The sequence below is a fragment of the Megalops cyprinoides genome, chromosome 5, assembly GCF_013368585.1.
Source record: "Megalops cyprinoides isolate fMegCyp1 chromosome 5, fMegCyp1.pri, whole genome shotgun sequence".
In the NCBI taxonomy this organism is placed as follows: Eukaryota; Metazoa; Chordata; class Actinopteri; order Elopiformes; family Megalopidae; genus Megalops; species Megalops cyprinoides.
The window spans coordinates 12,416,454-12,429,734 of NC_050587.1; the positions used below are offsets into that span (position 1 = coordinate 12,416,454).

At 43.6% G+C, this 13,281-nt stretch overlaps 1 protein-coding gene across 7 annotated transcripts in view; it reads left to right on the top strand.

Moving 5' to 3' along the window:
• The window catches only part of LOC118777823 (semaphorin-4D-like), a 47,513-nt gene extending 40,364 nt beyond the window's left edge, over positions 1 to 7,149 (top strand). For 6 of the 7 annotated variants that reach the window (XM_036529014.1, XM_036529009.1, XM_036529012.1 and 3 more), the window contains 8 exons: positions 241 to 392; positions 535 to 710; positions 806 to 962; positions 1,373 to 1,595; positions 1,762 to 1,877; positions 2,608 to 2,780; positions 3,440 to 3,486; positions 3,692 to 4,859. In XM_036529014.1, coding sequence (XP_036384907.1) covers positions 241 to 392; positions 535 to 710; positions 806 to 962; positions 1,373 to 1,595; positions 1,762 to 1,877; positions 2,608 to 2,780; positions 3,440 to 3,486; positions 3,692 to 4,650 — 2,003 coding nt within the window. In that variant the 3' untranslated portion in view covers positions 4,651 to 4,859. Of the gene's footprint in view, positions 1 to 240; positions 393 to 534; positions 711 to 805; positions 963 to 1,372; positions 1,596 to 1,761; positions 1,878 to 2,607; positions 2,781 to 3,439; positions 3,487 to 3,691; positions 4,860 to 6,229 lie in introns of those variants that run through there. The other variant, XM_036529016.1, reaches the window with a different exon arrangement.
• The last annotated feature ends 6,132 nt before the right edge of the window (positions 7,150 to 13,281 follow it).

Below are 13,281 nucleotides of genomic sequence, written 5' to 3' on the forward strand. Positions count from 1 at the left end.
GAGCATGAAGTGTAACTGCACTTTATGTGTAGGAAAAGTGTCAAACTGCATTTGGACTGAAATTGAGAACTTTTCCCTTCAATACTATCATAATATTCTCTTGTATTGTGAATTTATGTCTAGCAAGCCAATGACCATTGTCCCCTGAATGTTAGCATATCTCCTCCTGTGTTTATGGGTCACAGTAAGGAGTCCTGGATATTAACAGTAACCTTCTTGTATTGTCCCCACCACCCCCAGAGCCCAGTTTTGTTTTTGCGGATGTCATCAGAGAAGGGAAGAACAGTGCAGACGGGGAGGATGATAAGATCTACTACTTCTTCACTGAGGTGTCTGTGGAGTATGAGTTTTTTGGCAAGTTGCTGATACCCAGGATAGCCCGAGTCTGCAAGGTAGGAGCACTTCAGCCTCAGACTGCTTGAATTCACCTCTGAATGAATAAACTATGTGACCACCAATCTCACCATATTCTTATAATGCATCTGGTGAGTTTTGGAAAAGTGCATTTCAGACACTTTCTGTCCTTTTCACCAGGGTGACCTGGGTGGACAGAGGACCCTGCAGAAGAAGTGGACCTCCTTTCTCAAGGCCAAGCTAGTCTGCTCCATGCCTGAGCTTAACTTTGTCTTCAACGTGGTCCATGACGTGTTCATCCTGAAGACGGCAGACTGGAAAGACACGGTCATCTATGGCGTTTTCACATCGCAGTGGTGCGTAGCGCTGGCGGGGTGTTTTGCTGAGGAGGAGAAAGTGCAAGAAAGTTTAGGGGGAAGGGTTTTTTGACCATACTTCTCGTCTGCTTTAGGGGAAACGTCGGTTTGTCTGCGGTGTGCGCCTACAACATGACTTCAGTGGAGGAAGTGTTCTCAAAGGGAAAGTACATGCAGAAGGCCACAGTGGAGCAGTCACACACCAAGTGGGTGAGGTACAACGGCATCACCCCAAGCCCTCGTCCAGGAGCGGTAAGCATCTTATGCATTCTGAGTTCTTCTGATTTCCTCAGATATAAATATGAGCTACAGCTTGTGATTTTCCAGAAGAAGGTTTCTCTGAGGTTTTCAGACTACTCACTACGGCTTGACTTCCCCATTTGGTCTCCAGTTCAAAACCAAAAACTAAATAGGTGTTCTGCCTTAAATAGATGTCCTGGTCTTCTGTGTTCTGGTTCTGTGTTAAATAAATGTTCTGTCAGCTGCAACACAGGAGTCTTAACTAAACTAACAGGTGTACAGAGATGAGGCACAGAAAAGTATGATGTGAAAGAGATGTTGTGGTATGGTGCAAACTCCTCAGAAGGCTATGTGGATGAAGCATCATGTGTCATTTCTTCCATAGTGTCTCATTTTTTAAACCCCACCCCTTTCACCTGCAGTGCATCAACAACCACTATCGGCTCCAGAACATCAACAACTCACTTCACCTGCCAGATAAAACCTTGCAGTTTGTGAAGGACCACCCTCTGTTGGAAGATCCTGTCCTTCCCATTGGCAACGGGCCAAAACTTATCACCAAGGATGTAAACTACACCCAGATAGCTGTAGAGAGGGTCCAGGCCCTCGACAATAACATGTATGACATCATATTTACAGGGACAGGTAAGGGGACCCCAGGTGTTAGATGTAGTATCTGCCTTTAGTTTGCCTAAGGGTGTATTGTTATATACAATACACAGAACATCCTGGAAGCCTAACTGAAACATATGTTAGTGCAAGGTTTTTGTATTTATACAGTTTTGAATGTGTGTTTTCTGTTTGCCTTTAGATAAAGGGGTCTTGCACAAATCCGTGGTCTATGAAGGCGTAGTGCACACCATTGAAGAGATACAACTTCTCAGCAATGCTGAACCTATAAAGACCTTGCTTCTCTCATCTCAGGGGGTGAGTGAAACCTTTAAACCTTTGGCCTTCTTCCCCTTTTGTGAAACTTCTTGAAGCTTGCAGTACGCTTACAGTCACTGCTCAGGCAGCCAGTACTTTGACACTATGACAGTTCATTCAAATGGGTAAATCATTGACATGTTAAAAGGGTAAAACTACCGGAAAACTGATTTTACATGTTTGTTAGGCATCAGATGTGTGGACTCAACCATGGAAATGCAGTTTGGGAGCATATTAACGGAAATTACACATTTGTGCCGACATTGACTTACTATAAATGTTGAAAATTGTTGAAACACACAAAAATGTAAATTAGGACACAAACACATTACATTAATGAGAGTGAAGAAATAAGTAAAATGCAAAAATACATTCAGCCAAATAATCCAATTGAAAGTCAGGAACAGATATTTTTATTAAATATAAACATACATAGCAATGGAGAACTGGTGTAATGCTGCCAGATTTTATATATCCACTACTTAGTTTTTCCCCACAAAGCTCAGATGTCTCCACTATGAATCACGTTAAAGCTCAGCTGCTGTTTCACTTTGTGGAAAGGGGGAACTTCCAGGCAGAGACAAGGAGTCTGCTCCAAAAAGGAACTGCAGCTTGTTCCTCCTTTGAGCAGCGCTTAAGCACTTACTTTTTGATTGACTTCAAATTTGCTGATAATACTTTTTCATATAAACACTGAAATCTGATTTTTTTTTTTTTTTGATATTTACAGTCCAGGTTCCTTTTCGCTGGATCAGACTCTGGAGTGGTGCAGTCCCCTACAGCCTTCTGTCACAAGTACCCCTCATGCGAGGACTGTATTCTGGCCCGGGACCCCTACTGCGCTTGGGACCCTGAATCTATGGTCTGCCGCATCATATTCCAGGACCAGGATATTATACGAAGGTACACTAGCCAATCGATCACATAATATCCAATCAGTCATGTGGCTCTCGACTCGGTCTGCAGTGGCATACAGTTTCTTTAGTGATGATCTGTGAAAGTTCAGGAAGCAAGTTAATTATTGAGAGTCAGGCTTTCATATTTAGCCCTCAGAGATGGGGCAGTTCACATTATCAGTTGCTCGGCTGTCATATTTTTAGCTGGTGTCAAATATGCCACAGACAGCAGAAATAACTGACTGCTGCAGTTACTTAGAAATGCTGGCTCGTCTCGTGTTACCAGTTAACACAGAAGACACACTGAACATTTTCACAAAGAGCAGGTAATCATCACTACAAACCCTGCTAATATTATGCTGAATGCACAAAACTCACGCATGCTTCATGGCAGTTGTGACCATAAACACTGTCCATCCTCATAATTTCAGTTCTCATTTGTTGATGTGACAATACATAATTGGGGCTTTTCTTGAAGTCCTGCATTTGTCTAAACCACTGATTAGAAGAGTATTTTTTTAAATACATTAATGAAGGTAGTTTTGTTTTGTATCTATCAAAATGGTTCACAGACTCAATGTAATAAGAGCCATGTGGAAATCATTAGGCTTTAAATTGATGTCTGTATACTGAATGTTAATTTATATTTTTTAATGTATTTTGTAGCGAATTGATACAAAGCCTTAACGGTGATGCGAGCAAGTGTCCCAAAGGTATGTACCAGAATAATGTAAATCTGATTCGATGTGAATTACTAAAATAAATGAATGTTATTGTGGATGTGGATATGGATGTGTTCAGTGCTAACTTGTCATGTTGGTGTTCAGTATCAGTTGTTTAAGAACCTCATGTATACATTGTACGGTGTAACTGCTGAAGTTCTGGTGTCACTGTGTGATTCTCACTTGCTTACCACAGCAGACGGCCTGCCCAGAGAGCAGTACCACCAGGTGTCGGTGAAGCCGGGGAGGTCCGTCGAGCTGCCGTGCCACGTGGTGTCGAACCTGGCGCAAGCGGTGTGGACGGTCAACGGCAGCGCGCTGACAGAGGCGTCCCGGTTCCACCTCCTGGGCGAGGCTGGGCTGCTCATCTACAGCGTGGCCCCCGAGGACCAGGGCCGCTACGAGTGCTGGTCCCTGGAGTGGGCCAGCGGCAAGAACTTCACCCGGCTGGTCACCGGCTACGACCTCAGTCTGTTTTCAGCCAAGAGGCCGACCACGTCCGGCCCCTCCACCGCCCGCACCTCCACCACCGCCCACAGGTCCACTGCGGCCCCTGAAGGTAACGGCAATGCTGCGGGACCCCCACTAACCTCAGCCCCTCCCAGTGCCAGCACCTCCCCCTCCCCGCCCCAGCCCGAAACCTCACTAACCCCGCCCATCAGCAGCACGGTCAAGCTCCTGCAGCACTCGCTCCCTAGCTCGGACCCCCCGTCGCTGGAGACCCGCGACCCGGCTGCTGAGTACCTCCAGCACGACAACAGCAGCGCCCTTCTCTTCCTCTTCCTCCTCTTCTTCCTGCTCTTCCTGGCCGTGCTCGGCTACAACTGCTACATGCAGTACCTGCCGGCGCCCTGTTTGAAGGTGCGCGCCGCCCTGCTGGGCAGCAAGAAGAAGCCGCAGCCAGAGTACCTGGCATGTGAGGCGGGCCTGATGGAGCCCATGACAGAGAAGCCCGAGCCCGCCGAGCAGCACCAGCAGAACGGCGCCCAGCAGAAGGCCCTGAGGGACACCGGCTACGAGACCGAACCTGAGTGTGGCAACGGCAGGATCCCCTCCCCGGGGTACAGCGACAGCGGCCTGCCCAAGGAGAAGCCGTTCGACGTCGAGTGCGAGTCGCAGCCCATCGAATACGCTGATGCTGACGTGCCCTACTGATAGCCATGTGATCCTCCCTTTTAACTCCTTTCACCTTAATGCTGTTTAGAGATGAAGTTCTACTCTACCTGCACAGTGCATATATGGGTCTTTCTCTTGCTCTTTCGCACAAAGGCATGCATACATATGCATTATGGACAATATATGCCTAGTTTAACGTCTCTTTTTGATTAATTTTTAAGGTGATTTTTAAGGCGATTCGTTCTTGTCTAGGCCCTTATAGTTAGCGCTCCTTTCATCTTTATTAATGTTGAGGACCTACTAAAAATTTTTTAAATATAATTCCTAGATTTGCGCAAATCTGCATGATACTCAGCATTGTTTAGTATATAAATCGGTTTTAATTCCAAATTGGAAACAATTTGGTTTACCAAATTGGTAAGTTGACTGTATGTTTTCCAAATTGGAGTAAGTTACTTTTTGATATTTTGTTGGTAGTTGTCAGGATATTTGTACGTTCCAAGTGACCATTTCATAAAGCCGTCATGTGACGTAGGTTGACCGCTCTCTCTCTCTCTCTTTCTCTCTGTCATTATATCTGTTGTTAATTCTCAGGGACGTGACATTCTTCACCCTGTTTCTCTTTGCATTACTAAATACCGTAAATTTCACCCGCAGTCGCTTAATCATGTGTTCGTACTCTGGAGAAGTAAGAGCACATGCCGAAAGACCAAAGTGACAGGCCAAACTGGGAATACAGAAAGATGAGACCGAGTGTGCTGAGAAATATTTTAAGAAAGTGTCAAAGCAAACATGGACAAAAGATGCAGGTTATAATGGCCAGTCTGAGCCAAGTGATCATGAAGAGGTACCTTTTTTTTCTGTGAAACAGAACTGTGGAGTTTTGAACCCCAAAACTGGATTAATCCTAAAGAGCCATTCAACCGTGATCTCACTGGGCACCTTGGAGCTGGGGGTGGACCACACAGTGGTAGCGTTACATAGTGTACATTTAGTGGCAGTGGCTATCGAGACCTTTTGTAGCAGCGTTATGGAGCGTGACCCGGCAGAGGGAAACACTGGACAACTGGACTGCTGTCGCAGGACACCAACAGGTTCTTCCAGAACCACAGGACTTTGCCCAGCTTGCGGTTCTGTTTTTTTCTTTCATTTAAATAACGTTCCACCGTATGAAAATGACTGAGGAAATATTTGAATGGCAAAAAAATGCACAGCCATGTTAACTTGTGTATGAATTATTTTTTGTGTGGATTTCTGTATATATGTATGTATATGATGAAGCATCTTTAACAAGTCATGCTATAATTATAGAATGGAAAGTGAGAAGGCATCATTTTTTTTTTTTATTACTTTGAGGCAATGCTTTAAGATTTCAGATTTTAAGAGAAGTGTTATTTAAATGTTTTAGGATAGCCATGACATTTTTAATGTCATTTTTATTCATTGCATTGTTTTGTTTTTTTTTTTTTTTCCTTCAACTGGGACGAACTCAAATTGGTTGAACCTGTCTTACCCAAAGCCTTTAAGAAAGGCTGCACTTACTCCTCCTCTGTCTTACAATGCCACACATTCCGCTCCTTCCTGGCCTTGATCCTCTTTCTCTCCATCCCCCCCACAGCCTCTACTGTACCTGTTTCTCCTGTCGACACCTCATCCCTGTCCACTGTGGGGAGTGCCCCCTCTGTGTCCCCCTCCTCTTCATCTTCCCCATCTTCCTCCTCCTCCTCCACCACCTCCACCACTTCCTCCTCCTCCTCCTCCTCCTCCTCCTCCTCTCCCGAGTGGTGGGCCGGTGCGGGGGTACGGCTGTTGCCCCCGCTGCTGAGTGAGCAGGCGTGGGGGGTTCAGTCCCAGGAGGCGTTTCTGCTCTTCTGCCTGGCTTTGGGTGAGTGGTGTGTGAGACACCCCCTCCCCTCACCTCCTGAATTGTGCATGCAGCCTTCCCTTCCCTCTCAGTTCCCTCCTTTTAACATGGACCTCTTCCGTGTGTTTGAGTTCTCTCTGGTTTTTGTAAAAATCTCATTTCAATGGCTGACGGTACAAAACTGGACCTTAAGTGGACCTGAAGTTAGAGTAAGAAACAAAGTGGTTCGTTTTAAGGCACATTAAAATTTCATTTTGTTGAGTTGAACATTTGTTTAAAATAAAAAAATCATGAACAGGCCGTTATTCAAAAGTGTTAGCCCAGTGAACATAATCTACTTCCTTGCTAGATTTGCACCCTTGTTGTTTTTCTGTTGTCAGAGGGTTTGACCTTTTACCTGTGTTAGGCCTGTAAATGGACTGAATTTAATGTTGGGGCAGTTGGCACAAAAAAGGTCAAAAGCTAACTAACTGTTCAACTTACTGAAGGTGAGAATTGAATGCCTGCGACACGAAACATGGGACTGTGTATGGTACTTCAGGCTCATTGTGTAATTCTGATTGGTTTCATTACCTGTGTCAGAGCCTGTGATTGTACAGTGTAAATATGTGTATATGGTATATACTTTGAAAGATGTACATAGGTGCTTATAGACATTTGGGTCTACTGTTGGTAGGGGGATTAAATAAATCTTGATTTCAATTGAAATTCAGTTGAAAAAAGTGTTTCTTTGTTGAAATATTAGTAACTCCATTGAAAGAATTTGGTAAGTTGAGTCATGGATAATATTTGTGTGTACCTTACATATTTGTGTTTTAAACACTCATTTTTTTAATGTTACATTAACAATGTCATTTTTGAGAAGGTGTAACAAGTAACGGGTAACGCATCTGGTACAATTATAACAAACTTGATTTGGCAGCGGAACGGGGTAATTAAGTTTATTAAGCAGCTTATATACACATATATAATTTGTGTGCAAAGTTTTCATTCTTACCAGAAAATTTTCTTGCTGTTTACTTACTAAGAACTTACTGGGTTTCTAAACTATATGTAGTTTGTAGAAATATTGTACATAGGATTTAATCATCTTGATTTGGTTATAAGTATTAGCATTTGAACATGGTCTCCTACAATGTTTTTGTTCTATATGTATCCATGCAAGTCAATTTTCTTTGAACAACCAACCCTTTGATAACATTTGTATACACATGAAAAGCTCCATATGCCATTAATTTAATATAACTTCACATTCATGACATGAATCAATAGGCATGTAGATTGTAGACTATATTTTAGATGGGAAACTGCATACAGTCAGTATCTAATCTGGATTTAGGAACTCCAGGGGCAACTTGCCAAGTTGTGCATAAGCCTATAGCCTACTTTATACATTGCTGTAACACACGTCTGATATACTGGTGTATCACTTGTATGTCTAAAAAAATCCTTGTTTCCTCTTGCAATGAGCAGTCTGTTAACTAAAAGCTGTGGACATAAAATACAATGACATGAATGAATATATATATATATATATATATATATATATATATATATATATATATATATTCATGACAGATACAGTATTTGTGTTGGTTTCCACCATTGTCACATCCAGTGAAAATGTTAACGTTATTTGGCATTATTTATTATAGTTTATTTGCAGGTGATGGTATCTATCTCTTTAAATACCAGCAATCCCAAACTCTTTCAAATCAAACATGTCAGTTTTTATGTCACAGAGAAAGAAATATTTTAATAAACAGATATATTTGGTACATGCTTCAATACAAGTTGTGTAAGGGACCATGCAGTCTCACAATCAGCTAAGTATCCAAATAGTGCATCTGCAAAGCTGAAAGGTTAGTGGCATTTCTCAGGGATGTCACAAACAGGGATGGTCCCTGAAATTACCTTGAAAAGCTGAGAATAAGCATACAGATACACTGATAGTCACTCACACATACACTTATGCTTATGCTCTGTCCAATGTTTCTAATTTGCCTTTGAACACATTCACCAAAATGGAGGGAGACAGTTGTATTAGCTGTATATTCCCATATTATAATCATTATTTTCAGTCTTGGATGTGATTGGGTAGTCACAGCCAATAACAGATATATTTCGAAGTTCACTCTGAGGAATTTTTTCACCTAAGTTAATGGATCTTCAACAAACCACTGTAAAAGCAACATGCTCAAAGCAAACATTCATTCACACATTCACACAATCATTTATTTACATTCATCCATTTGTTCCTGGTTTTATCTGCTCTCTCATCCTGTGAGGGAGCAAATGACATCAAGAACAAATAAATGAAATAGACAGGGCGCACACTGTAATTGGAGGTCCCGTTTGTGACTGGAGTTTTGGATACTGCAACCTCTCCTGACACTGAGTTTCTAAGGGCCATATGAAGTGCCTCTCATCCCCCCTAGGTCCAAGCGACCTCCACATTCGCTGGGAGGTGAACGGGCAGAGTCTCAAGACCCCTGTCACCGAGTACAGACATGCCCTGACCGCGGGGGGAGTGTTCATGAGCAGCTGGGTGAGGGAGGAGGGCCTGGCGAAAGACACCCATTATCAGTGCATCGCCACGTCCCACGCGGGAAACGAGACCTCCAAAATCCTCATCAGCCTCAACAGCAAAGGTAGGATGTTGGTTTTGGCTAATTCTAATTAAAATTCCCCTAGAAGTAAGAGAATTCTATTTAACATGGGGGTTCTCGGGGGAGGAAAAACACCTGTATTGTGTTAGGTAAACTAATCCAGAACAAGGGTTAGTACTGATCTACAAAAGTGCCATTGTAGTCATTGTTGAGCCGGAGGAAGGAGCATTGACACAGCAATGTGCAGGCTATGAAGCTGGTGCCTGTTCATTAACAGATGAAGATAGTGTTCCATCGGGAGACTTGAATCAATGGAGAAGTGCACTGACAGACCATGAAAAACTGCTACAGAGCTGGAAGAAAGCATGGGTAGGTTTGCATCTTTATTAATCCTATCTAATATTTTTCACTGTATTACTCATGCAACACGCTGAGGTTGCCATCCTCACAGCTTTGTCAAAAATGTACATTTCTGTTATATTTGCTCAACATATGCTCTTACCCAGAGTGACTTAGTTTACAGCTTTTACATGCAATCCAACAGCTGCCGTCTACTGGATTTCAAACCAGCAGCCCTTTCTGGATTGCACGCTGTACTCCTTCAAACTATGCCACAATGCATAATACTGCGGCAGTGTAGCATAGTCGTAAGGAGCATGGCTCATAACCAAAAAGTTACTGGTCTGATTCCCTGCTGGGGCACTGCTGCTGTACCCTTGGGCAAGGTACTTACCCCTGAATTGCCTCAGTGAATATCCAGCTGAATAAATGGATAACATGAAAAAATTGTAACCAGTGTAAGTCACTCTGCATAAAAGCATCTGCTAAATGCTAATAATGTAATGTAATGCAATGTACTACCCATTTAAAGAATGTTACCATAGTTCAAAAACTTTTTTAAACAGTATTTTCTGAGCATGTCTGTGCCCATACTTTTTCTGGTATGTCTGATTTTAATGTGGAGCTGATTTACACTTAACTTTTTGCCAGTCTTGTGTAAATGCTTTATGTGCCAGTGACTGTTTGCTGTTCAGCTTTGGTTGAGATGAGGTTTGAATGTGTTTTCATTTTTTTTAATGACCTCAATACATGCACAGCAGCAGTGCAAAGAAGCAGGTGCGAGGAAACCACAGCCAGGAAGCTAGATCAGTGACAGGCACAAGTCTGTGATTTTCAGCTCAATATGTCATTTGCACGCTCACTGCAAACTCTACAAAATGTTTATGTTTATGTTCAAGCTTTCCTCTGGATTGGAACGGCAAATGGTCACAATTATTCTAATGAAACAAACACAACGTATTCACTTAAAACAGTACAGACCAAAGATATTGTATGTCTGACTGAGTACTAAACATAATCCAACTTTAAAGGTAAAGATTCAGTCGACAGCAAACCCAGGCACTGCACCACTGACTTTGCCAAATCAAAGCAGTGAACTGAAACTTCTTAACTTAATCTTAAAATCACAGTGGAACAGGTACAATGAATGTGAAAGGCGAGGACTTTTATGACCACTTTCTGTAACGGCAGACCAGCTTCTGGCTCCATCGGCGCTTTGAGGGCTGACTTGGAGCAGGTTGTTGTTGTGAGCAGGTCTGACACAGAAGGATGATTGATGCCTTTATAACCTCTGTGGTCCCATTCTGTCCTTGTCAGTGAGACAGGGCATTGTTCTCGCCCTGGCGGAGTGCAATTCTAGCAGCTTGAAGCTTTGTGTGGAATTCGTAGGCCACCAGCTGCCATAAGCAGCTCCAAGAAAGGTGTCCCTTCAGTCATCCGCAGACTAAACTGGAGCCTGGAAGAGGGTCGTGCTGAGTGCCGTGTGCAGTGCAATAATCATACACATTATATAATTCCAGTCCTATGCCGAAAGCATGCTGCAGATCAAGACTAACATTTCAGCATATTGCTTTTTTCGGTGAAATGGCTGATGGCAACCTTTTGAAACCTCCCGGGAGAACACCACCATAATTACAGAGGGATTACCAGTCGGTTACTCCTGGTGACATTTTGGCACTGCATTGAAGAATTTGCACTGTCCCCTCCAACCATTCTTGCAGCTGTGCTGCACTGTTCTCTACAAGCTTTTGTAGCCTCAGGAGGAGTCAGCCAAGATACAGCCCACCCACAGTCTCCAGTGACTTCAGCCAGTATTCCTGGGGCTCCTTTGCAGCACTCAAAGTACACAGGGCTACTGTGACCTTGTGGTCGGTTTTCAGAGAGTCCCATGCTGACGACTTCTCTATATATTCAAAGAGTTACAGGGAGCCCCTATAGCTGGCTCTTTGGCGTTGCAGTTAAAGCTGCAGTTTGGTACCCCGTAGACCTGTGTTCGAGGCCGGGTGGGGTGACTACTCTCGCCCTTTGCTACATATCGTGTTGGCAGTGGGGTGGCTTGCCGCGAGGCTATCGGAGGCGTGCCCAGTGTGTGAGCCGTATGAGGGACCCACAGGTTAGGTTGACCCTGGTGTGAGGGATCTCAGAGATGGGTGAAGCATCACTGAACGGGGTACCCTGGGATGGGAGAAGTACAGTGGGGGGGTGCGCGAGGGACGCCTTGGTGCGTGAAGCGCATGGGCGCACTTCCTGAAGGGGAGGGCAGTGTGACAGAGCGCTGTCACCACGGTTGAGTATGCGCTGTGACTGCCATACCAACGAGCCTGGTTCTTTCTTTCTTCTTGCGGTCAAGCTGCAGGATTGGTACCCCGTAGACCCAGGTTCGAGGCCAGGTGGGGGTGACTTCTCTTGCCCTTCACTACACCCCCAGTCAGTGCATGCATGGAATGCAGCAAACATTGCAAATGTCTTCAAATTCTTCTGCTAGGTCTGCAGTACAAAGGTGTCTCTGGTCTAGCACCTTGCAGTCATGAGAAGACCACAGAACAAGCAATGCTCAATAATGAAGACCCTGTGAAAGTAAGCGAAAGTGTCAGTGTGCACAACTGACATGGATGTGGTTGCATTGACATGGGTGCAACATCTTAACATCCCCAAGCTGGGGATTGCCTTTGGAAGTGAGAGGAACATCCAGTTCTTATCAGCTTCTTATAAATTGGCCAACCCGTTGAGCACTATCAAAAGTGTTGCTTTATCAAAGATCCACGCATTCAGTAGGTGTTACACAGTCACTGTTTAGAAGTATAGGGAACAATATTACAGTGGACTCTTGAAGAACCACTGGTGCGCTTTATGATTTCTGTGTATGACCATGCAAAGAGGGAGGAGTACATCTACCCAACCAGCAAAGCTAAAAAGCTAAAAGGCACTTCACCCAGAAGGGCAGAACCTTTGGATCTTTTCTCTACAAAAGCAACACTCCTTGGGTACACAAGAAGGGTAACATACCAAAGCTGTTCTTTTCTTGCTCCCAAGTGTCCCCCTCTGGGTGTGGGTGGGGCTGGAGGAAGGAACAACGAAAGTAATTGTCAGTCAGACACAACCTGGACAACAGCCTCCTGAGGCTACAAAAGCTTGAGAACAACCTCTGATGTAGCTGCAAGAAAAGCTTCAGAAGGTAGTGTGAAAGTTCCAAGACTGCTCTATGCTGTGGAAACCTGATAGGATTCATGCTTAAATGCACAATCTGTTCACTTAATCAGTTGGCTTTCAGCAATTAAAAATTGATTGCATATCATAGTGATTTGCAGGTTGTAAGTATGGCCCAAAGACCCTTGCCACAATTTCTTTTTTTTTCCCCATCAGTGGTTTGGTCATGAAAATGATATTTCTTTTTTGTCAGGTTTCAGCTTGTCTGACCTTGGGGTTGAATCTTTACCTGTCCTCAAAACTCCTGACTAACAATATTTTTGGCAAGCTACTTACTGTATTTTAATCTTTATGTATGTTTAATTGAGGATCCCTTGTGTTCGTTAATGTCCATTTTCCCATATTTCCATCTGTATTCCATCAAGTACATTTGAAACAGGATGACTGTAATTGTCAGCGTGATTGTAATTGTATGAATGAATATGACAGCAATTGGTTAATGAGCTGCACATTAATCAGCAGACTTTAAAGCAGATGTTTCCCAGCTGGTAGGGAGTGAGTTTCTAAGTTGATCATTATCTGTGGCCCTGACAAGGCTTGTTCCTGTGTTGTGTTTTAAACTATATTTGATTTTTCGACTTTTCCTCCTGCTATTTTATATGTAGTGCATCAGCCACTGACTTGCAAGTCCACAAAGACATGACTAACCAA